The 24,478-nt window shown below is 50.7% G+C and overlaps 1 protein-coding gene across 12 annotated transcripts in view; it reads right to left on the bottom strand.

Moving 5' to 3' along the window:
- Positions 1-620: 620 nt before the first annotated feature.
- The window catches only part of ITGAX (integrin subunit alpha X), a 29,363-nt gene continuing 5,505 nt past the window's right edge, over positions 621-24,478 (bottom strand). For 3 of the 12 annotated variants that reach the window (XM_065537579.2, XM_015442665.4, XM_065537580.2), the window contains 23 exons: positions 23,938-24,088; positions 23,262-23,335; positions 22,966-23,095; positions 22,517-22,659; positions 22,196-22,336; positions 21,896-22,105; positions 14,855-14,985; positions 14,561-14,724; positions 14,270-14,424; positions 13,531-13,662; positions 13,368-13,441; positions 12,663-12,804; positions 8,976-9,092; positions 8,812-8,891; positions 8,626-8,709; positions 3,932-4,010; positions 3,714-3,821; positions 3,514-3,597; positions 3,200-3,313; positions 2,955-3,056; positions 2,573-2,683; positions 1,629-1,722; positions 621-1,283 (listed from right to left, as the gene is read on the bottom strand). In XM_065537579.2, coding sequence (XP_065393651.1) covers positions 1,645-1,722; positions 2,573-2,683; positions 2,955-3,056; positions 3,200-3,313; positions 3,514-3,597; positions 3,714-3,821; positions 3,932-4,010; positions 8,626-8,709; positions 8,812-8,891; positions 8,976-9,092; positions 12,663-12,804; positions 13,368-13,441; positions 13,531-13,662; positions 14,270-14,424; positions 14,561-14,724; positions 14,855-14,985; positions 21,896-22,105; positions 22,196-22,336; positions 22,517-22,659; positions 22,966-23,095; positions 23,262-23,335; positions 23,938-24,088 — 2,604 coding nt within the window. In that variant the 3' untranslated portion in view covers positions 621-1,283; positions 1,629-1,644. Of the gene's footprint in view, positions 1,284-1,628; positions 1,723-2,572; positions 2,684-2,954; positions 3,057-3,199; positions 3,314-3,513; positions 3,598-3,713; positions 3,822-3,931; positions 4,011-8,617; positions 8,710-8,811; positions 8,892-8,975; positions 9,093-12,662; positions 12,805-13,367; positions 13,442-13,530; positions 13,663-14,269; positions 14,425-14,560; positions 14,725-14,854; positions 15,015-21,895; positions 22,106-22,195; positions 22,337-22,516; positions 22,660-22,965; positions 23,096-23,261; positions 23,336-23,937; positions 24,089-24,478 lie in introns of those variants that run through there. The other 9 variants (XR_012428812.1, XR_012428813.1, XM_015442666.4 and 6 more) reach the window with 9 other exon arrangements.

The following is a 24,478-nucleotide window of genomic DNA, read 5'->3' as shown; positions in this document are numbered from 1 at the left end:
TTTCCACCTTCCCTTCAAATCACTCAACCGCCTCCCTTCTGTTTTTCTAATTGAAATATCCACACAGCCCGGGTCCCTTGCTGGTGACAGGTGCAAGTGGCATCACTCCAAGGACAGGAATAGCTTGTCCTGTGTGCCCCCAGCTCAGTGCCAAGAACCATGATGAACTTTATGCCAGGATGGTGACATAATAGCCAGAATGACCTTACTGTGGGCAGCAGCTCTCAATGTGGGACCCCAAAGTGCTCTTCAACCACTCACAGACAGTGTGCCCTTCAACATATCCTAGGACTTGTAGGAAACGCTTGTGAGTATTGGTCACTCCAGAGACCTTTCCAGGTGGAAGAGTAGCCACTGGGGGGTTGTCCCTTCTCTATTCTATGCCCCTCCACCCGACAGCTCCACCAGCACCAGCCCTGAGAGTGGAATGAGCAGATTAAGAGGTCAGGTTACTCCCAAGAGGGATATTCACAACCCTACTCCGGTTAACTTCTTGTCCTGGCCCGCTGGTCAGGGTCCACCATGGTAAAGGGACCCCATAGGTCATCCTTCAGGACTCATATCCACAGAAGCCTTTTTTTTAGACCTTTGACATACATCCCAAGAGTGGTAGATGCGTCTTTTTGTGTATGTTTTAATTTATTAACACAAACATTTAAAGTACACTTAAAAAAAATCATGTCGTGGCATTTCTTCAGTTACTATATTCGTAACCTCAAAAAATAGAAGTGGTTGGGTCTCTTCTGCCCCTGGGGCTGGGTGAGCTGCAGCTGCACCGGGGCCATGTCCCTCCCTCGAGGGCGCTCCTCACTCCCAGCCAGCCATGCTGCCCCACGCGGGAGGCCAGCTCTGCAGAACCCAGCGTGCAGGCATCTCACTCCCAATTCAGTCTGGGAAATCGGAACTGAGAGCTCCACGATGAAGCCATGAGCTGATGCTGACATGACACTAATTCACTGGAAATTAGGGTGATAGGGGACGCAGAGCCTCTCATGCTGCGTGCCCTGAAGCCCACCCTCTGGGATGGAAGGGGACTTCTCCCACGAAGCTGGAGAGTTCAGACACTGTCCTGAGGGTAATGGGGAGCCGTTGAAGACAGGTGGGGATGAGCAGCGGGTTCAGAACTGTATTTTAGAAAGATGAGGCCGGGCGAGGTGGCGGGCGCCTGTAGTCCCAGCTACTCAGGAGGCTGAGACAACAGAATTACTTGAACCCGGGAGGCGGAGGTTGCAGTGAGCTGAGATCACGCCATTGCACTCCAGCCTGGGCGACAGAAAGAGACTCTGTCTCAAAAAAAAAAAAAAGAAAGAAAGAAAGAAAAGAAAAGAAAGATCATTCGTGCCAGGCCTGGGGTATTGTCCATGTATTTCTAGGTAGAAATTGCAAGTCAAACCCTTTGGGGAACACAGCAGGGACCCTGTCCAAAGGGTTTCCATTTGGAACCTTGACAAGACAAAGGCCCATTCCCAAGCAAGATGCTTTCTCCCAAACACAGGAAGCAGGCTGATCCCAGCCTCTCTCCGAGGTGGGATGGTTCTTCCCCCTCAGGCCTGACAGGTGAGAGTAAGCAAGTGGGGAAACCTCACAGGGGAGAGGAAGTCCAAGGCAAAGAGGAGATGATTTCTCACTGGGTGGGCTGGGGGTCTATGTCCCGTTTTCTGGAGCAATTTGTCCATTTGCCTCCTCCATCATTTGCTTGTACTGACGCCTGAAGAAGCCAACCTGGGGGGAGGACGGAGAAGAAACTCAGGAAGTCCATTCAGTGGAAGACAGGAAAATTGATGACTGAGGGAGAGGGGTCACTATTTCTGGAATCCTTGCTAGGTTCAAAGCACTGCACTAGGAACTTTACATGCATCGTGTCATCTAGATTTTGCCAAAATTCTTTTCTTTTTGAGGTGGAGTCTCACTCTGTTGCCCAGGCTGGAGTGCGGTGGCGTGATCTCGGTTCATTGCAACCTCCACCTCCTGGGTTCAAGCAATTCTCCTGCCTCAGCCTCCTCAGTACCTGGGATTACAGCCACCTGCCACCATGCCCAACTAATTTTTGTATTTTTAGTAGAGACGGGGTTTCACCAGATAGGCCAGGCTGGTCTCTAACTCCTGACCTCAAGTGATCCACCTGCCTCGGTCTCCCAAACTACTGTGATTACAGCCATGAACCACCACACCCGGCCTAGATGTAGCCCAAATTCTATGAGCTGGGTAGAATCACTTTCACACTGAGAAATCAAGGCCCAGAGTGGAGCAGACACTGGCCTATGGTCAAAGACAAAAAGAACCCGTGGTGATGTCGACATTCAAACCCAGGTCTGTGCTTTTATATGATAGTCTGCTGTCAAGGAAAACATGTAGAATGATGGAGAAGAGCGGGAAAGAAAGGGAGAAAGATTAGAGGAAACCTGGGAATCACAAAGTGGGGGGCCATTGGGGACAGGTGACATTGCAGGTGGGAGGCAGTTTCTCATATGAAGTGACCCAGTAAGAAAGTGCCTTCAGTGGACTCCTTCTCACTCTGCGAAAAGAGCGGGACCAGATGCTGGTGGTGTCAGGAGTGGCATAAAACACTCACTTTGTACAGTGCTGCTGTGATGAGCGCCAGCAGCAGCAGACCCCCAATGGAGCTGCCTACGATGAGGGGGGTGGGGTTGTGGACCTCGTACTTCTCCAGCACCGTTGTCGTCTGAAGTGGAGGTGACCCCGTCAGAGCACTCCCGTCCTCCTGCTATCCCAGACTCCTCCCATGCTCCCCAACTTTTAACTCCCTCTCCTCCTTCCCCAGGCCCTGCTCCAAGAGGTGAGATGCAGCAGCACCCGTGCCCTGAGGGACAGCTGTCTTGCCCAGAGACCTTCACCCTCCTCCCCCAAGGCTTGCAAACCCCCACCCAGCACCGCGGATGTAGCCCTAGGGGCCCTCTGTCCAGCCTGGTCGCTGCCCCCGACACGGTCTCTACCTGAGCTCTCATAAATGCCTCCTGTCCTGGAAGCTGGGAGTACACGGATGTGTCGAACGTAATTTCAGCCACACTCACAACCGACACCTTCTTCTGTGATGTCTGCAAAGGGGTTGGGGGAAACCTGTGGAACTGGCTCTGGGGGAGGCTCAGAGCTCCAGGGATGCCCTGGCTTGCAGATGGGCACAGACACGCCAGGTCCCGCCTGAGTCTGGGGCATGGGCTCTGTCGTTGCGCCCACACACCTGGCGGACCCAGCCAAAACTGAGGTTGCCCTTCAGGGTGAAATCCAGCTCCTCCTGGACGCTGAAGGAGGGGATGTCACAGCGGAACCGCAGGCAGCCAGCAATGGAGCAGTCCTGGGGGCAGATACATAGCATGGGGCTGAGAAAGATGAGTGTGAAGGTGGGAGGCAGCATTACACAGTGTGATTTGAGGGCAGTGGCCACATCCGAATGCAAGAGGGTACTTCAGCAGGATGGATGTGGAATATGAACGCCTGGGTCAAATTCCTCTGATGTGTGGCCTACAGTGAGGGCCGGCCCAGAGCCCTCCTCACCAGCACGGGATTCTTCTGAATGTGTGCCAGGAAGTCAGACGCTGGGGATGCAATTTTCTCTGAGGAGCACCGAAGGGATGGGTTCTGGGGAAAATGCAGAGAACAAGTATCTCAGCTTGGACATCAGAGACTCACATGGGGCACAAGGAATCCAGGTAGAAAGGGCATTCGTGGAGGAGCCACATGCAGTCCTTGGGTACCTGGGGGTGGGAGACCTCCACCTCCATCCACACAGCCTCCTGGTTCAGCTCCACAGGCACCCAGAAGTTGATGCTGACAGGCAGGTCCCTCTGTCCCAGGTTATTAACCTGCACAGAGGGCGCTGAGGGCAGAGCCCACGCCAAAGCCCACATCCCTCCCCAGTCTCCGGCTCCCAGCCTCCCACCCCAGCCCAGGCTCCTGCGTCTCCACCACCTGCCTGGTATCGGTGCACGGCCACATGGTTCTCCTTCTCCTCAGAGTCTGAGAAGTTGAGGTACTTGGTGGATTGTTCGTGGCTGGAGAGAGAAGAGGCATAGGTGGATGTGAACTACCACAGGGCATCTGCAGAAGGCGTTGGCTAGACCATGAGAGGACAGGTGGTCGGTGGGGCCTTGGCGTGTCCTGGAATGAGGGCTGTGGCTGAGTTCGGTTAAAAGAGAGTTTAGAGGCCAAGCGCGGTGGCTCATGCCTGTAATCCCAGCACTTGGAGATGCTGAAATGGGGGGGATCACCTGAGATCAGGAGTTCGAGATCACCCTGGCCAACATGGCGAAACCCTGTCTCTATTAAAAATACAAAAATTAGCCGGGCATGGTGGTGTGCGCCTGTATTCCCAGCTACTCGGGAGGCTGAGGCAAGAGAATTGTTTGAGCCCGGGAGACAGAGGTTGCAGTGAGCTGAGATCATGCCACTGCATGACACAGCAAGACTCTTTCTCAAAAAAAATAAAGAGAGAGAGAGAGAGTTTAGAGGCCAGGCACGGTGGCTCACGCCTATAATCCCAGCACTTTGACAGGCTGAGACAGGCGGATCACCTGAGGTCAGAAGTTCAAGATCAGCCTGGCCAACATGGAGAAACCCCATCTCTACTAAAAATACGAAAATTAGCCAGGTGTGGTGGCGGGTGCTTGTAATCCCAGCTACTTGGGAGACTGAGGCACAAGAATTGCTTGCAGCCAGGAGGCAGAGGTTACAGTGAGCAGAGATGGTGCCACTGCACTTCACACAAGTGCTAATTGGCTGAGTACAGTGGCTCACACCTGCAATCCCAGTACTTTGGGAGGTCGAGGTGGGAGGATCACTTGAGGCCAGGGTTCAGGATCAACCTGGGCAACATAGTGAGACCCTGTCTCTACAAAACAATTTTTTAAATTAGCCAGGCATGGTGGCACACATCTTTAGTTTCAACTACTTGGGAGGCTGAGGTGGGAGGCTCGCTTGAGCCCAAGAGCAGTTCAAGGCTGCTGTGAGCTGTGATCACATCACTGTGCTCCAGACTGGGCAACAGAGCAAGACCCTGGCTCTTAAAAAAAAATGAGTGCAAAGAGCTCATAGCTGCCTGCAGAAGAGGCTGCCAGTGGGGCTGGGTAGTCGGTGCAATGAATGGAGCAGACAGCTCTGCCACTGACCACAGGAGAGCAGGGGCCAGGGCCTGCCCCTCTGCTTTCCTTCTAGCCCTTTGTGGGGATGTAGGATCCCAGGGCTCTGTGGGACACAGCACAGGGTTGGGGTGACCCAGGCTGACACTGTTGACGAAATGCTACTGAGCATTGCCCCTTCCCACTCCCCCACATGCCTCCCTGGGGGCCCTTTTCTCCCATTTCCTTGGTTTTTCCAGGCCTGGGGCTCGGAGGTGAGGGAGGGGCCACAGCAGACTCTTTATGAAGTCTCAGTTTAACACCTCCTGAGCCCGTTTTGGGCACAAGCCTGGAGACCCAGTGGGCAGCTGGGACCCCCAACGGGTGGCCGGTCTCACCACTGCCTCACTGCTTCACTCTTCCGGCACCTGTATAGTCCAAATGCCAGCCCACTACGCCTACTCTGAAACCTCATTCCTCCTCTGCCAATTTTTTGTAGAGATGGGGTCTCACTATGTTGCTCAGGCTGATCCTGAACTCCCAGCCTCAAGCGATCCTCTCACCTCGGCCTCCCCGCAAAATGCCCCAACCTGGCACTCCCTGTGCCCCAACCCACAGAGTCACATCTGCTGTGTGTGGCCGAGCTGTGGACCACACATGCCTAGAGGAGGTGGGGCCTGCCTGTGGGTCCCCCGCTAAGGGGTATGAGAGCCTGGGGCACACCCCAGCACACCAGCTCAGAGCATGCACCTGGCTGGGAGCCTCCACGCGTGCAGGTGCAGGTGAGAGTGGGAAACACCAGGCACAGGAGAACATCCAGCAAGGCACACCCCACAAGGGCGAGGGTTCGTGTCTGGTTTTGATCACAGGTAATGGGGGCTCAGTAAATCATCGATGAATGTCAAATGAATGTGTGGAAAATAACCGCAGCACCATGCCTGGCACATAGCAAATTTGAGGAAGGCATTGGCTGAAGGAAGGTGTCTGCTGAAACACTTGACCTTTTAGTTTCAAACACCTTATCTCATCTTCTCTGGCAGCATTTCAAGGCCTTTTTTTTTTTTTTTTTTTTTTGAGATGGAGTTTCACTCTTGTCGCCCGGGCTGGAGTGCAATGGTGCAATCTCGGCTCACTGCAACTTCCACCTCCCAGGTTCAAGCGATTCTCATGCCTCAGCCTCCCAAGTAGCTGGGATTACAAGTGCCTGCCACCACTCCCGGCCAATTTTGTATTTTAGCAGAGATGGGGTTTCTCCATGTTGGCCATAGCCAGGCTAGTCTCAAACTCCTGACCTCAGATGATCCACCCGCCTCAGCCTCCCAAAGTGCTGGGATTACAGGTGTGAGCCACCACACCCAGCCAGCCCTATATTTTTATCCAGCTTCTCCCTGACATACAACCTCTGTGGCAGGCAGGTCATCTGTCCCTATCCTTCCCCAAGGGTACTGGGAAGAGGAAGAGGGGCTTCTAAAAGCCCTGCAGGATACAAGTGTATTCCCAGAACAAGAAGAAATGTCCAGTCCAGATGCCAAGGGCCCCTCGATGCTGTGGACGCTTCCGTGTTAACTGAGGCCTCTCCTTACAAGGGGTCCTAGCCCCATCTCGGAAACGCACATCCCCTGCGCCCCTGCAATACAGAACCACAGTGGCCCTAGATGGAATTCGGGCTTGGACCAGGATAACTTTGCTCCCCAGTGAGGCTTAGAAGAACATCAAAGGTAGGGACATGTCTCGTATCTCCTGGGGAAGCCAAGAGAATCTTGGTGCTTTTGAGAAAGGCTTCAGTAACCTCTATTAAAAATGGGATATAATGATAATAACATTACAATTATTATCATAACTAGCCCACAATAAACACTTGATATGTTAGCTCATGCCCATAATCCCAGCACCTTGGGAGGCCGGAGTGGATGGATCACTTGAGGTCAGGAGTTTGAAACCAGCCTGGCCAACATGATGAAACCCTGTCTCCACTAAAAATACAAAAATTAGCTGAGCGTGGTGGTGCATGCCTGTAATCCCAGCTACTCCAGAGGCTGAGGCAGAAGAATCACTTGAACTTGAACTTGGGAGGCAGAGGTTGCAGTGACCCAAGATCACGCCACTGCACTCCAGCCTGGGTAACAGAGCAAGACTCTGTCTCAAAAAAAAAAAAAAAAAAAAAAAAAATGGGCAAAGGATACCAATAGACACTTCTCAAAAGAATATATATGGTGTTTCAGTAATAAAACATTAACAAAAAAGTAAAAAAACAGAACATTATACATGGCCAAAAAATGTATGAAAAAATGCTCAGCATCACTAATCATCAGAGAAATGCAAATCAACCAAAATGAGAAACCATCTCACACCAGTCAGAGTGAATATTATTAAAAAGTCAAAAACAGCAGATGCTGATGAGGCTGCAGAGAAAAAGGAACCCTTACACACTGTTGGTGGGAAATTAGTTCAGCTACTGTGGAAAGTAGTTTGGACATTTCTCAACAAACTTAAACACAGAGCTACCATTTGACCGAGCAATCTCATTAGTGGATATATCCCCCCTTTCCCAAAATAAATCATTCTACCAAAAAGAGACATGCACTCATATGTTCACTGCTGTGCTATTCACAATAGCGAAGACATGGAATCAGCCTAGATGCCTATCCATGGGATAAGGAAAATGTACATATACATGGGGCATATACACCCACGGAATACTATGCAGCCACGAAGAGAATGAAATCATGTCCCCTGCAGTAACATGGATGGAGCTGGAGTCCATAATCCTAAGCAAATTAGCACAGGAACAGAAAAGTAAATACTGCATGTTCTCACTTACACGTGGGAGGTAAGCACTGAGCAAACATGGACACAAAGATGGAAACAATAGACACTGTGGACTGGAGGGTGCAGGGAGGGGCATGGGTTGAAAAACTACCTATCGGGTTCCATGTTCACTACCAGAGTGGTGGGATTTGTATCCCAAACCTCAGCATCATGCTATATTCCCATGTAACAAATCTGTACAGGTACCCCCCAATTTAACATCAAAGTTGAAATAAAAATTTAGAAAATAGGCTGGGTATAGTGGCTCATGCCTGTAATCCCATCACTTTGGGAGACCGAGGCAGGTGGATCACCTGAGGTCAGGTGTTGGAGACCATTCTAGCCAACATGGTGAAACCCCGTCTCTACTAAAAATTCAAAAATTAACTGGGTGTGGTGGCGTGCACCTGTAATCCCAGCTACTCAGGAGGCGGAGGCAGAAGAATCACTTGAACCCGGGAGGCAGAGTTTGCAGTGAGCCGAGATCGTGCCATTGCACTCCAGCCTGGGAAACAAGAGAAAACTCTGTCTCTAAAAACAATAATAATAATAAAAATTGAATCAAAGATAAAAGGAAACAAAAACCAAAACAAAACAAATGTGTTGACTGGTAAGTGCTGCTGGCAGTATTATCCACCACACAAAACCTACCACATCTCATGTTCAGTTGCTGCAGGGGGCAAGAATCACCCCCATCCGGGTCAGAGAGAAGAACCCTTTTTCCTGCGGTGGGGTACCTGCTGACCTGCTAGCCACAGTGTAGACAGCATACTTCAGCGGGAGCGCCAGCTGGAAGGTGGTCTTGTTCGTCCTGGGGGTGTTGTTCTCACTGGAGAAAGAGGAGAGACCCAGTTGCCAAAGGCCCCAGAGGAGGAGAATGGGGTGTGAGGCTGGAGATGAGGGGCACTGCCCCTGGCCTGGCCAGGCTCACCTGCTTACATTGGCTGTCAGAAGCAGCCGGTCTCCCAGGACAGCCTTGGGGGAGACGTCAAAGGTAGCCAAGAAGGTGATCTGAGGAAAAGGAACTGAGAGGTCACAGAGCAGTAAAGACAGGGTGGGGCAGGGGAGCGGCAAGGGGACAGAAGCCAGGCTGACCTGGGCGCCACCACGGAAGATGAGGTGGTTGATTCTGCAGCTGGTAGTCCAGGTGCCCTGGCTTCCAACTGGGGCGCTGTCACATGTCAGGCGCAGGGAACGCAGCTGCCCCTGTTTCTAGGCATGAGAAAAAGTAGGCGAATATTAGTTGAAACTGAAAGCAATGGCAAAAACCACAATTACTTTTGCACCAACCTAATATAACAACATTCCAAAGACACACCATGAAGTAGTGATGAAGCTTCCTGGAGCCCGCCTTAAGCTTATGTTTTTTTTTGTTTGTTTGTTTTTTGAGACCAGGTCTCACTGTGTCACCTAGGCTAGAGAGCAGTGATGCAATCACAGCTCACTGCAGCCTCAAACTCCTGACCTCAAGCCATCCTCTCGCCTCAGCCTCCTGAGTAGCTGAGTACAGGCACACACCACCATGCCTGGGTAATTTTTTTAACATTTTTTTTATAGATGGGATCTCACTACGTTGCCGAGGCTGGTCTTGAACTCCTGGCCTCAAGCCATTCTCCCACCTTGGCCCCCAAAACACTAGGATTACAGGTATGAGCCACCATGTCCAGCCAAGGTTATGTTTTTAAAAGCTCCCCCATAGCTATCTGGTCAAACTTTCTTCCAAAGTAGAAATCTCAACTGTATTAAAATGTTCACCTTTTTATTGTTATTTTAAAGGCCTCTTATTATGGAAATTTTGAAACACATTCAAAAATAGAGAGACTGGAAAATCAATTCCCATACAGGCATCACTAATTTTAAGTAACCAACATTTTTCTACTCTTGTTTCTAGTATGTTCTCTTTCTGAACACTTTAAAGCACATTCCGAACATCATATTGTTTCATCTGGAAATACTTCAGTGTATACCACCAACAGATGAGGGTATTTTAAACATAACCACAAGATCCAACAAATCACCAAATGCCAACAAAATTAACAATTACTCCTTAATATACCAATATTGGTTATGTTCTATTTTCTTAGATTGTCTCCAAAAATGTTATTTTACAGCTCATTTGTTAAAAGCAATATTCAACAAAGGTCCACACATTACATTTGGTTGATATGTCTAGGAGCACTTTCATTGACAGGGATCACCCCTCACATGCAAGAGATGGCCCTTCCTGGTGCGTTCTTTTATACATTAATCAAAATGCACTTCCGTTAGGAATATTAGACTAAGAGAGACAGCAGAAATAACAACCAAACATCATATGTGGACCTAGGTTGAATTTTGGTTCAAATAGACCAGAAGTAAAAAGATATTTTTGAGACAATTACAGAATTTTGACTATGATCTTAATACCAAGGAATCACTTATTTCACTGGGTGTGATAATGGTGTTGAGGTCATATAAGATGTCCTCATTGTTCAGAACTATAGAGTGTGTCTTTGTCTGTTCCCTGCTGCTGTAACAGATTACCACAAACTAGTTAGTGTATCAATAGAAGCTTTGTGGTTCTGGAGGCTGGGAAGTCCAAGAACATGGCACCAGTATCTGGTGAGGGTCTTTGTGTTGCATCGTCTCACAGCAGAAGGCAGAAGAGCAAGACAGTACATGTGAGAGTGAGAGGGAAAGGGGGCCAAACTTATCCTTTAATTAGAAACTCACTCCTGAGCCAGGCTCCACGGCTCACGCCTGTAATCCTAGTACTTTGGGAGGCCAAGGCAGGTGGATCACTTGAGGTCAGGAGTTCAAGACCAGACTGCCCAACATGGTGAAACCCCATCCCTAGTAAAAATGCAAAACTTAGCTGGGTGTGGGGGTGGGCACCTGTAATCCCAGCTACTCGGGAGGCTGAGACACAAGAATTGCTTGAACTCGGGAGGCAGAGGCTGCAGTGAGCCAAGATCATGCCATTGCACCCCAGCCTGGACAACAGAGCAAGACCCCATCAAAAAAAGAAAGAAGAAAGAAAGAAAAAGAAAGAAAGAAAGAAAGAAAGAAAGAAAGAAAGAAAGAAAGAAAGAAAGAAAGAAAGAAAGACCAACCCACTCCTGAAATGACTAATCTACTCTGGAGATAATAGTACTCATCCATTCATGAGGGCAAAGCCCTCATAACCTAATCACCTTTTAAAGGTTTCACCTTTCAACACTCTTGTATTGGGAATTAAGTGTCTAACACGTGAACTTTGGGTGATGCACACAAACCATAGCAGAGTGAATAAGGAGGAGTACAATGACCCCCATGTCTGAGATTTGTTTTAAAATACTTTAGCCTGTCAGGCACAGTGGCTCATGTCTGTAACTCCAACACTTTGGGAGGCTGAGATGGGAGGATTGCTTGAACCCAGGAGTTAAAGAGACCAGCTTGGACAGCATGGTAAGATCCCAACTCTACAAAAAATTAAAAAATTAGCTAGGTATGGTGTGTGTGCATGTGGTTGTAGCTACTCAGGAGGCTGAGATGGGATTTTTGCTTGAGCCCAGGACGTTGAGGCTACAGTGAGCTGAAATTGTGCCACTGCACTCCAGCCTGTGTGACAGAGCAAGACCCTATCTCAAAAAGAAAGAAGGAAGGAAGGAAGGAAGGAAGGAAGGAAGGAAGGAAGGAAGGAAGGAAGGAAGGAAGGAAGGAAGGAAGGAAGGAAGGAAGGAAAGAAAGAAAGAAAATACCTTAGCAAAGGGGAACAATTGATGAAACAAATGTGGCAAAATGTTGCTAATTATTGAATCTAGGTGACAAGTTTTGGGGAGGTTTGTTGAACTACTTTCTACTTTTGTAAATGTTTTAAATTATTCATAATAACATTTTTCTTTTCTTTTTCTTTTTTTTTTTTTTTTGAGACAGAGTCTTGCTTTGTCGCCCAGGCTGGAGTGCGGTGGCACAATCTCGGCGCACTGCAACCTCCACCTCCCGGGTTCAAGCAATTCTCCCGCCTGGGCCTCCCCAGTAGCTGGGATTACAGGCGCCCGCCACCACGCCCGGCTAATTTTTGTATTTTTCGTGGAGATGGAGTTTCACCATGTTGGCCAGGCTGGTCAAACTCCTGACCTCAGGTGATCTGCCTGCCTCAGCCTCCCAAAGTCCTGGGATTACCAGCGTGAGCCACCGTCCTGGCCATAATATTTTTGTTTAAAAAATCTGGTTCTCTTTGACTCCCTGTGGTCCCAGTTCTCCATTCTAAAACAGAGATTGGCCAACAACAGCCACTACTTATTTTTATACATAAAGTTTTACTGCATCGCAGGTATTTTCATTCATAAACTCATTCATGTCAATGGCTGCTTTCATTCCACAACAGCAGAGGTTAGCAGCTGTGACACAGACCACGTGGACCACAAAGTTGAAATATTTACTATCTAACCCTTTATAGAAAAAGGTTGCCAAGCCTTAATGTACAGCGACCAATAAATTCAACCCCTTGCTTCTACAGAACAGTGTTTTAAAATATTTGAAGGCTGAGATATGTTTTCCTTCAAAAGAGGAGTATTGATATAACAAGGAATAGAAAGACATTTGGGCAGGGTCCCCTCTGTCTCCACATTAGTGGCCTCTCAGGAAATCATTCCTGATAGTCAGTGTCCTTAAACTGCGATGCCCAAAGTTGAACACCACACGAGTGGAGGCGTGCCCCAGATGGCACTACCACCTCCAAGCCCAGCCCAGGCTCTGAACCGCACAGGAATCTACACTAGTGCCCAGCCCAACCTCCTCCTCCTTTCCCAGAGGGAGCACCTGGCCCTCTGCCACGTGGCGGTAGGACAGTCCTGCCGGGTGGGAGAAGGTGATGGTGGTTCCGTAGGAGTCTTCCCCGTCATTCCACACCATCACTTCTGCGTTCAACTCCAGGTTACTCCCCACCAGCAGGGTCTTCAGGCTGGGTATCAGGGGTGTGGAAGGAGAAGATAATTCTGTGACTGAGGCTAGAAATGGTCTGGGATAAAATGGGGTGGGTGGGGATGTGGGAGATAGACAGGGGACAGGACACCTGGGTTCTTCTTCTTCTCTTTTTTTTTTTTTTTAAAGAGACGCAGTCCTGATCTTTCACCCAGGCTAGAGTGCAGTGGTGTGATCATGGCTCACTATAACCTCCAACTCCAGAGTTCAAACAATCCTTAAGCTTCAGCCTTCTAAGTAACTGGGACTATAGACATGCTCTACTCAGCTGATCTTTTGTTGTTGCTGTTGTTTTGTTTTGTTTTTGTAGAAATGGGATCTCACTCTGTTGCCCAGGCTGATCCCTAACTCCTGGCCTCAAAAGATCTTCCCGCCTTGGCCTCCCAAAGTGCTGGGATTATAGGCGTGAACCACTGTGCCCAGCCAGGACACCTGGGTTTTGAGTATAGGATGACACAATGTTAGGGATAGCCAGAGACAGGAGTTCCAGATTCCAGGAAGGAGGCTGGGGCAGTAGGGCAGGTCTAAGGTGGGGGCGCTCACCCTGGGAAGCTGAAGGAGATGCCGAGATCGTCCTGGCAGATATGGTCGGCTCCACAGTTCTTCTCAAAGGGGAGCTGCGTGGGAAGGCAACGGGGGGGTTTTCTCCGAGATCCAGGCCCCACGCTGTGCGCCCTCTCTGGGAGACCCCAGCGCCAGGACTCACGGAGGCCATGAAGTATCTCTGAGCATCGGCGGCCAGCATAGGCCGCAGGTTTCTGAAGGCAGGGAGGGGCTCGCCCACCAGCGTGAAGTTCAGACGCAAGGTGATGGGGGTCACAGAGTCCTCCACGCAGGTCTGGGGGATGGGCGTGGGGAAGAGCGGAGGGTGAGGGGAGCGCTGTGCAGAGCTGCGCTCGGCCCCACCCGCAGTTCTCATCCTGTCCCTGCCCCTGCCCAGCTCCCACGCGGCTTCCGCTTCCTTCAGGGCCTGCTTAGCATCACCGCCTTCAGGAGGCCTCCCTGACACCCTCTCTGTTCTCTCCCCTGCTTTGTCTTTGTTTTTTTTTTCTCCTCCCCACAGACCTCCCGATCAGCAATGACTGTTTTGGCCACCGCTATGCGCCTGGCCCCCAGGGCAGGGCCTATCTCCCAGGAGCAGCTCGATAAATGCGTGTCCAGTGAGTGCCTGAAAAAAAGCCCAGCCGGAAGCCGCAGAGCTCTCTCAGGCTGCCGGATTCTCTTTCCTGAAATCCAACCGTGTGGCCCCTGGCAGTTGCAGCCGATCTCATCACTTGTTCGCTCGCTCACTCACTCACTGGCTATGCAGTAAGTAAGCACCTCCTTCATGCCTGGTCCTGCGCTGGGCTGAGCCACAGAGAGGCTGGAACGCAGCCTGTTCTCTCCCTGCCCTGCCTTCTGCCAGCCCCAGCGCGGCCGCCACCCATGTTCGTGCCCAGACGCACCGGGAGCAGCAGGGTGAAGGTTTCACAGTATGTCTCCAGCCCGAGGACTTGGACTCGGCTCAGACTCCGGTTCTTTGTTTCCTGGAAGGTGGCACGGGGACTCAGGCGGCCAGGGTCGAGAGCCAGGTCCACGGTCAGAGAGCTTTGGAGGTCATCTGTAGGCGGTCACAGAAACGGCGTTGAGAGAGACAGGAACTCCTTGGGTGGACAACGGGCAGGGTGGGAGAAAGGCGTCTGGGGCTGGGGGACCCCAGAGGTCAGGGTGTCCTGGGTTGGAGGGGAGGGACTCACGGCTCCCAAGCAGGTTCTTGGAACGTTTGTCAATGTAAAGGCAGATGCTGGACTGTCCCAGGATCTGGTCAGAGACCATCTGCTCGCGACACTCAAATGCAGACCTGGGGATCTCCGCAGGTTTGAACTGAATGCTCACCTGCACCCAGAGCACAGGTCTCGTCCTGCGGGCAGAGCACCGAGCTGAGGACAGGCCCTTGGCTCCTGGGAGCACCATGTGGGGTGGGGTGGGGGTGGGCACCCCCATCTGGACCTAGGACCACCCGGGGAGCGTCCGAGAAAGGCTGCTCTCACCTGAGCAGGAGCGCCTGGCCCCGGGCCCCCACAGCTAGGTCCACCAGTCCATCCTGGGTGAGGTCTTGACCCCCGCTGAGTGCCTGCCCAAAATACTGCAGCCTGGGGGAGAGCTGGGAGCCGGCGATCCGCTGGCCAGAAGAGAAAAGGGTGAATCAAGCTGGAAGGTGGGGGAAGAAGTTGGAAATAAGTAACAAGGGGAATATGGAGGTAGGACCGTGGGAAAGGGAGAGAAGGGGTGAGTTGTGAACAGATGTCACCAAGAAGAACCTGAAAAGAGGAGGTAGGAGTTGGGAGATGATTGCTAAGAAACAGATGTAGGAGTGGAGATCGGAAGGGTGTCCTGGTGACCCAAGTGTCATTCATTCAATCAGTCTCTAGTTCCAATTCTGACTCCTCCACCTATGAGCCATGAGGCTGTGGGCAAGGACTCAATCTTTATGTGCCTCTGTTTCCTCATCTTTCACATAATGATACTATTAGCTCAGAGTTTAGCCGTGCGCAGGAGAGGAATTCCTACAGTTCTTAGAACAGCACCCAGAATACGGCCAGCAGTCAATAATGTATCACAATGAGTATTAAGGCTGAAAGGGACCTTGGAGCTCATCCAGCCTCACCTCCCTGGTTGCAAAGATGCAGGAGAGAGGTTGGGGACCGTGCCAACTCCATGTAGCCTTTAAGAGGCCGACTCCAGACCTAACACCAGACGCTCCGACCCCAGGCCCAAGTCCCCTTTTTGTTTCTTGCTGTCACTCTGTCTCTTCAAAGGACAGAAAAAGCTGGGGTGGAGTAGGGAGTGGTCGCAGCCACACGCAGATCCACCCTCCCGGGCACTTCCTCCCCTGTAGAACCTATCACCTTCATTCCCAGTGCTCATGTTATGCCCGCTCCCTGGAAGAATCTGCCCTTTAAATCTCTGTGCACCAATGGAACTGGCAGGCATTAAAAGTAATAATAATGGGTGGACGCGGTGGCTCACGCCTGTAATCCCAACACTGGGAGGCCGAGGCGGGTGGATCACCTGAGGTCAGGAGTTCCAGACCAGCCTGGCCAGCATGATGATACCCCGTTTCTACTAAATATACAAAAATTAGCCAGACATGATGGCACACACCTGCAATCCAAGCTTCTCAGGAGGCTGAGGCAGGAGAATCACTTGAACCCGGGAGGAGGAGGTTGCAGTGAGTGGAGATGGTGCCACTGCACTCCAGCCTTGGTGACAGAGCAAGACTCTGTCTCGAAAAAAAAAAAAAAGTAATAATAATGAGCCCGGCACACTGGCTTGTGCCTGTGGTCCCAGCTACTCAGGAGGCTTTGGCAGGAGGATCTCTTGAGCCCAGGAGTTCGAGGCTGCAGTCAGCTGTGATTGCGCCACTGCACTCCAGCCTGAGGGACACGATGAGACTCTGTCTCTAAAAAATAAAAACTTAAAAAAGAAAAAGAAAAGAAAAAAGAATAATAACAAAATAAAAAGAGAAATTTACCAGTTACTGAGGGAGTCTAGAAAGGGTAGGTGTACCCCCTCTAAATCTAAAATAAAAGTTCAAAAATAAAAAATTAGATTGGTAAAAAATGCTAACGATCATTTAAGCCTTTAGCAAGGCATAATCTTTTTGCCTATGGAGGGTCTTGCTGATGGTGACACGGTGACACGGTTGACTGATCACAGTGGCAACTCCTGGAGGTTGGGGAGGTTATGGCAATTTCCTAAAATAAGAAAGTGAGGAAGTTTGCTGCCCGGATGGACTCTTCCTTTCATGAAATTTCTCTGGAGCATGGGTTGCTGGTTGATAACATTTTACCCACAGTAGAGCTTCTTTGAAAGTTGGAGTCAATCCTCTCAAATTCTGTGCTCATTTATCGACTACGTTTATATAATATTCTTTTTTTTTTTTTTTTTGAGACACACTTTCACTCTGTTGCTGGAGTGCAGTGGCGTGATCTCGGCTCACTGCAACCTTCGCCTCCCAGGTTCAAGTGATTCTCCTGCCTCAGCCTCCTGAGTAGCTGGGATTACAGACAACCGCCACCACACCCAGCTAATTTTTTTAGTAGAGATGAGGTTTCCCTATGTTGGCCAGGCTGGTCTCAAATTCCCGACCTCAGGTGATCTGCCCACCTCTGCTTCCCAAAGTGCTCGGATTACAGAGGTGAGCCACTGTGCCCGGCCTGTTTATGTAATATTCTTAATCTTGTGTTGTCATTTCAACAATTTTCATAGCATCTTCACCAGGAATAGATTCCATGTGAAAAAAAAAAAAAAAACTACTTTATTTCCTCATCCGTAAGAAGCAGGTCCTCATCTGTGCAAGTTTCATCATGAAACTGCAGCAATTTAGGCTCCATCTTCTAAGTCTGGTTCTCTATTTCCACCACATCCGCAGTCACTTCCTCCCCTGAAGTCTAGAACCACTCAAAGTCATCCACGAGAATCGGAATCAGCTTCTCCCAAACTCTTGTTAATGTTGATATTTTGACCCCCTCTCGTGAATCATGAATGTTCTTAATGGCATCTAAAGTGGTGAATTTTTTCCAGAAGGTTTTCAATTGACTTTGCCCAGATCCGTCAGAAGAATCACTATGTATGGCAGCTATAGCCTTATGAAATGTATTTCTGAAATAATGAGACTTGAAAGTCAAAATTACTCCTTGGTCCATGGACTGCAGAATGGATGTTGGGTTTGCAGGCATGGAAACAACACTAATCTCCATGAACATCTCCATCAGAGCTCTTGGGTGACCAGGTGTATTGTCAATAAGTAGCAAACTTTGGAAAGAAATCTATTTTTCTGAGCAGCAGGTCTCCAGAATGGGTTTAAAACACTTACTCAACCATGCTGTAAACAGATGTGCTGTCTCCCTGGCTTTGCTCCATTTCTAGAGCACAGAAGGGTGGATTTAGCATCATTCTTTGGGGCCCTGGAATTTTCCAAATGGTAAATGAGCACTGACTACAACTTGAAGTCCTACCAGCGGCATTAGCCTCTAACAAGAGTCAGCCTGTCCTTTGAAGCTTTGAAGCCAGACATTGACTTCTCTGAAAGTTCTAGATGGCATCTTCTTCCATCGAAGGTCGTCTCATCTACATTGAAAACCTGTTGTTGAGTGTAGCCACCTTCATCAGAGATCTTCTGGAGAACTTGTTGCACCTTCTCCATCTGTACTTGCTGCTTCACCTCGTACTTTTATGTTATGGAGATTGCTTCTTTCCTTAAACCTCATGAACCCTGCTGACTTCCACCTCTGCTGACTTCCAGCTTTTCTTCTGTAGCTTCCTCACCTCTCTCAGCCTTCATAGAACTGAAGAGCATTTGGACCTTGCTCCGGATTTGGCTTTGGCTTAAGGGAATATTGTGGCTGGTTTGATCTTCTATCCAGAGCACTCAAAACTTCCTTCGTAATAGCAATTAGGCTGTTTCACTTTCTTATCATTCCTATGTTCACTGGAGTAGCACTCTTAATTTCCTTCAATAACTTTTGTTTTGCATTCAGAATTTGGCTGTTTGGTGCAAAAGGCCTTCACTCCGTCTTGGCTTTTGACATGGCTTCTTCACCAAGCTTAATCATTTCTAGGTTTTGATCTAACATGTGAAATAGGTGGCCAGACATGGTGGCTCACGTCTGTGATCCCAGTGCTTTGGGAGGGCAAGGCAGGCAGATCACTTAAACTCAGGAGTTTGAGACTAGCCAGGCCAACATGGCGAAACCCCATCTCTACTAAAAATACAAAAATTAGCCAGGCAGGGTGGCACGCACCTGTAATGCCAGCTACTCAAGAGGCTGAGGCAGGAGAATCACTTGAACCCCAGAGGGGGAAGTTTCAGTGAGCCGAGATCACACCAGTGTACTCCAGCCTGGGTGACAGAGCGAGACCCTGCCTCAGTAAATAAATAGTGAGAGACATGTGACTCTTCCTTTCACTTGAACACTTAAAGACCATTGTCGAGTTATTATTTGGCTTAATTTCAATATTGTTGCACTGCAGGGAATGGGAATAGGGAGGCCAGAGGAGAGGGAGAGAGAGACAGGGGAGCTATCGGTGGTGGAGCAGTCAGAACACACACATTCATGAAGTTTGCCTTCGTATATGGACATGGTTCATGGTGCCCCAAAACAAGGACAATAGTAACATCGAAGATCACTGATCACAGCTCACCATCACGGACATGATCATTTCAAAAAGTTTGAGACATCGTGAGAATTACCAGACGTAACAGAGACACAAAGTGAGTGCGTGCAGCTGGGAAAACAGCACCGATAGACTTGCTCAGCGCAGGGTCGCTGCACACCTTCAACGTGTAACGAATGCAGTATCTGCAAAGCGCATAAAACAAGGTATGCCTGTGTGTGATGGGTCATGGGAGTTGGTATGAACTGTTCGTGGTTTCATGACAACATGTGGGCCCTTGTGATTCTCAACCGTCTTTCACCCTCTTCTTTAGATTCCCCTTCAGTTGTTAAACTATGTCTTTTTTGTTTATTTGTTTTGAGATGGAGTCTCACTCTGGCACCCAGCCTGGAGTGCAGTGGCGTAATCTCAGCTTACTGCAACCTCCGACTCCTGGGTTCGAGCCATTTTCTTGCCTCAGCCTCCCGAGTAGCTGGGATTACAGGCATGCGCCACCACGCACAGCTAATTTTTGTATTTTGGGTAGGGATGGGGTTTCCCCACATTGGCCAGGCTGGTCTGGAACTCCTGACCTCAAGTGATCTGCCTGCCTCGACCTCCCAAAGTGCTGGGATTACAGGTGGGAGCCACTGCGCCTGGCCAGTTGTTAAACTATCTTAATGATAATTAAAACAGATTATAAGAACATGACACCTATTGTGTGCCAGGCACTGTGATAAGCACTTCATGCATACTAACTCATTTAATCCTCACAGCAGCAGCCCAGTAAGGTTAGTTCTATTAGTATCACCATTTTACCAACGAGAAAACTGAGCACAAAGACAGTGTGTGAGCTCCTGTCAAAGATCACACAGCTGGTGTGTGACAGAACTGCAGGGACCTTCCCTGCCACTTTTTTCTTTTTGGTAACAACTTTTTTGAGCTATAGACCACATAGCACAAAACTCACCCCTTTAAAGTACATGACTTAGTGGTTTTTGGTATGTTTACAGAGTTGTGAAACCACTACCACAATCAATTTTAGAACATTTCCACTACCCCAAAAAGAGACTCCATACCCATTCGCAGTCACCCCCATGCCCCTGACTTCCCCCCACACCCAGCCCTGTGAAACTGCTCATCTACTTTCTGTTTCTACAGATTTGCCTGTTCTGGACATTTGGCCTGAATACATGTGGCCTTCTGTGTCTGGCTTCCCTCACTTAGCATGTTTTATAGGTGGAATTGCCAGATCACATGGCAACTCTACGTTTAACTTTTTGTTTGTTTGTTTGAGACGGAGTTTTGTTCTTGTTGCCCAGGCTGGAGTGCAGTGCCGCAATCTCGGCTCACCACAACCTCCACCTCCCAGCTTCAATCAAGTCTCCTGTCTCAGCCTCCCGAGTAGCTGGGATTACAGGCACCCACCACCATGCCCAGGTAATTTTTTTTTTTTTTGTATTTTTAATAGAGATGGGGTTTCACTGTGTTGGCCAGGCTGGTCTTGAACTCCTGGCCTCAGGCGATCCACCTGCCTCGGCCTCCCAAAGTGCTGGGATTACAGGTGTGAGCCACTGTGCCCAGCCTATGTTTAATGTTTTGAGGATCTGCTAGACTGATTTCCAAAGCAGCTGCGTGGATTTACATCATCCCTAGCAGTGCCGGAGGATGTTCGGTTCTCCCAATCCTCACCAACACCTGTCATTATCCGTCTTTGTTTCTAGTCATTCTAGTAGGTGAGAAGTGGCATTTCATTATAGTTTTGATTTCTGATGACCAATGATGTTGAGAATCATTTTATGCACTCATTGGCCCCTTGTACCTCTTCTTTGGAGAAATATCTATTCCTATTCAAATCTTTTTTTTTTTTTTTTTTTTTTTGACACAGGGTTTTGCTCTTTCATCTGGGCTAAAGTGAAGTGACACAATCATAGCTCACTGCAGCCTCAACCTCCTGGGCTCAAGTGATCATCCCACCTCAGCCTCCCGAGTAATTGGGACTACAGTTACTACAGCACCACGATGCCTGCCTAATTTTTAAAATATTTTCTAGAGATGAGATCTCCCTATGTTGCCCAGGCTGGCCTGAAACTCCTGGCCTCAAGTGATCCTCCTGCCTCAGCCTCCCAAAGTGTTGGAATTACAGATGTGAGCCACCTGGAGCGGCCCCTTTGCCTATTTTTTAACAGGGCTTTCTTGACTTTTGCCAAGGAAAGCAGCCCTTGTTCTCAGGGAACCCTGCTCCCTTGGGTGGAGGGCGGCTGCAGGGATGGGTATATGGTGGGACCTTGATGGCAGGAAGGGAATAAAATCATGTAGCATCCAGGGAGGCGAGGAGCGAGTGGAAGGGTAGGTTGAAATGACTGGACCTAAGTGGTGAGCAGCAAGGAGCCCGGAGACTGCACGCCGGGTTAGAGGTCAAGAGGCCGGAGCACCCTTCACCATCCCGGACCCACTCTGAACCTCTGGCAAACCAAGGCTCTTGTCTTCCCAGTGTCCCACATTCCATCTGTAAAATGGGTTTTCTGTGCCTCACCTGTGTGCCTTGTAAAACTGGCAAGGGGCTGGGCGTGGTGGCTCACGCCTATAATCCCAGCACTTTGGGAGGCTGAGACAGGTGGATCACCTGAGGTCAGGAGTTCAAGACCAGCCTAGCCAACATGACAAAAGCCTATCTCTACTAAAATACAAAAAATTCACCGGACATGGTGGTGCATGCCTATAATTCCAGCTACTCCGGAGGCTGAGGCAGAGAATCACTTGAACCTGGGAGGCGGAGGTTGCAGTGAGCTGAGACTGTACTACTGCTACAAGGTGCTCAGAGCTGGGCAAGGGAGGTAGGAAAAGGTAAAAAGGGACAGTTTTCCTGTATGACAGAGCGGGAGAGGCAAGGAGGAGGCTGCTCTAATGACAGAAGCGGGACACGGCCTCACCTGGCTGTGGGAGGGGCTGATGCTAGGTCCCAAGGCTCCATGAAACAGGTAGACAGCACCCTGGTTCTCTTCCTCTCCTGGGGCCCCGATGACCACGTCCGTCAGCTTGTCCCCATTCACATCCCCCAGCACTGTCAGAGCCGCCCCAAAGCGACCCCAGGGGTGGCCCTGCTCCCCGTGGAGAACAGCATCACACCACCACCTTCTCCACTGCAAAATGAAAGCAGTGCCAGGCCCAACCCAGGCAACCCCTCCACCCACACCGGACCCCACCCAGCCCAGGTCCCATCGGCCACTCACCCCCCTGGGCAAGGGACACACGGACACCTGGCCCCCTCGGGTCTGCTCATAGTAATGGGGGGCCCCGATGAGGATCAGGTCAGTGCTGCCATCGCCGTCCACATCCACAGAGCAGAGGGAGGCCCCGAAGTAGGAACCAATCTGGAGGGCAGAGCCTGGGTCATGCTGCCTGTCCCCGCCAGAGGCAGCCCTGTGGGCAGGTCCCACCTCTCCTCAGGTACCAGGACCTCCCCCAAGCCCCCCAAAGCCCCTCCATCCTCTCCCCGGCCCCGGCCACTGCCCCCACCCTCATCTTCCCCTCTGGCTCCTGTCACGCCCAACCTGCGTCCCCGTGACTTCGGCCTTCAGCCTCCACTGCCCGGACACCTGGGTGAAGATGGCAGCCTTCCCGGTGTGCTGGTAGCGGGGGGCCCCCAGGACCAGGTTCTGCACCCCTTTCCAGAGAGCCAGCTCGGTGGAGTAACCTGAGGGGCCCGGGTCTCAGCACAAAGGCCCCCATTCCCCCCCAGAACCCTGGACCCCCACCTCAGGCAGCGCAGCCCCCTTCTCCCCTCCCCAGAACCCTGGACCCCACCCCAGGCAGCGCAGCCCCCATCTCCCCTCCTCAGAACCCTGGACCCCACCCCAGGCAGCGCAGCCCCCATCTCCCCTCCTCAGAACCCTGGACCCCACCCCAGGCAGCGCAGCCCCCATCTCCCCTCCTCAGAACCCTGGACCCCACCCCAGGCAGCTCATCTCCCACCTGTCCCCAACCCCTGGTTGTTTCTCACCCAGGTAAGAATCCCTCATGTCCACATTCTCCTGAGACATGTTGATGAAGGTGGGGTTCATATTTGGGGGGTACAGGAAGGCACCTCCAGACCAGGTGAAGCTCCCCACAGCCCCCAGAATGGGGCCATCCTGGGAGGAAAGAATTCCAGGGCTGGGCAGAGGCCGGAGCAGGAAGACAGCGTGTACAAGAGACACGCCTGCCGCCCGCGCCCCTTACCCACCTGACACCCGCCCTGGCCTTCCGTGCTCCCGCCTCCCCTCACCGCACATCATCGGCCTAAGGGGCTCCACTCACAGGCGTGAACACAGCGCTGAAGCCCTCCTGCGCCATCTCCAATTCGAAGGAGCTGCTGCTTGTGGTCTCCGTACCTGGGGGAAGGTGTGACACTCGAGTGCCAGGGAGGGAGACAGGCTTTGCCAGGTCCAAGAACACTTCAGCCTTAGGAGAAGCTAAGACTGGAGGCCCAGGGAGGGCTGATGCCTATGACAGGGAACAGGCTCTGCCCTCCAGATCAGCTCCAACTTCAGGGCCCCCCCTCTGCTCCATGGATGTGAACAGCGATGGCAGCACAGATCTGGTCCTCATCAGGGCCCCCACGGGTCTACGAGCAGACCCGAGGGGGCCAGGAGTCCGCGTGCCCCTTGCCCAGGGGAGTGAGTGGCTGGTGGGACATGGGTTGGGTAGGTCCCAGTGTGGGTCGAAGGGTCTCCTGGGCTGGGCCTGCAGTGGAGCCGGTGGTGGTGTGAGATCATTTTCTGTGGGGGGCAGGGCCATCCCTGGGGCCACTTTGGGGCGGCTCTGACAGTGCTCGGGGACATCAATGGGGACAAGCTGACAGACGTGGCTATCGGGGTCCCGGGAAAGCAGGAGAACTGGGCTGCTGTCTACCTGTTTCGCGGAGCCTTGAGTTCTAAGTGGAAAGGTGTTACAACTGAGGAGTCCCCAAGCTAAGAGCTCCCTTCAGACTCACCTTCAATGGCAAAGATCTTCTCCTTCAGCTGGTTTTGAATATCTTTCAGAGCATCAAAGTCCTCCACTTTAAATATGTGTTCCTGGGAGGGCTTCGATGCAATGTCATTTAATTCTTTCCAAGAGTTTCTGTTTTGAAAAGCTGATCCAACCTGTCTCCAAAAAAGATCAACTCAGTAAAAATAATAAATCGAATGTTCCTGTGTGCACTGGGTGCAACATCCTCCAATAACCCCACAAGATCAACATGATCACACCCGTGGACACAGGAGAAACATGAGGCCCGGACGGCATCAGGGAGTTTAGGAGAAAGGATCATGGTCTCCAGTCTGGGGCAGAGTTTTCATCCTGAAGGCAGTAAGAGCCGAGAGAGCTGATGTTTCTATCCTTGAAAGGCATGTTGTTGGCAGTGGTTCATGCCTGTAATCCCTGAGCTTTGGGAAGCCAAGGTGGTAGAATTGCTTGAGGCCAGGAATTTGAGACCAGCCTGGGCAACATAGCAAGACCCCATCTCAACCAAAAAAATTAAAAAATAGCCAGGT

The sequence above is a fragment of the Macaca fascicularis genome, chromosome 20 (assembly GCF_037993035.2).
Source record: "Macaca fascicularis isolate 582-1 chromosome 20, T2T-MFA8v1.1".
Taxonomy (NCBI): Eukaryota; Metazoa; Chordata; class Mammalia; order Primates; family Cercopithecidae; genus Macaca; species Macaca fascicularis.
This window is presented reverse-complemented; position numbering and strand designations above follow the sequence as displayed.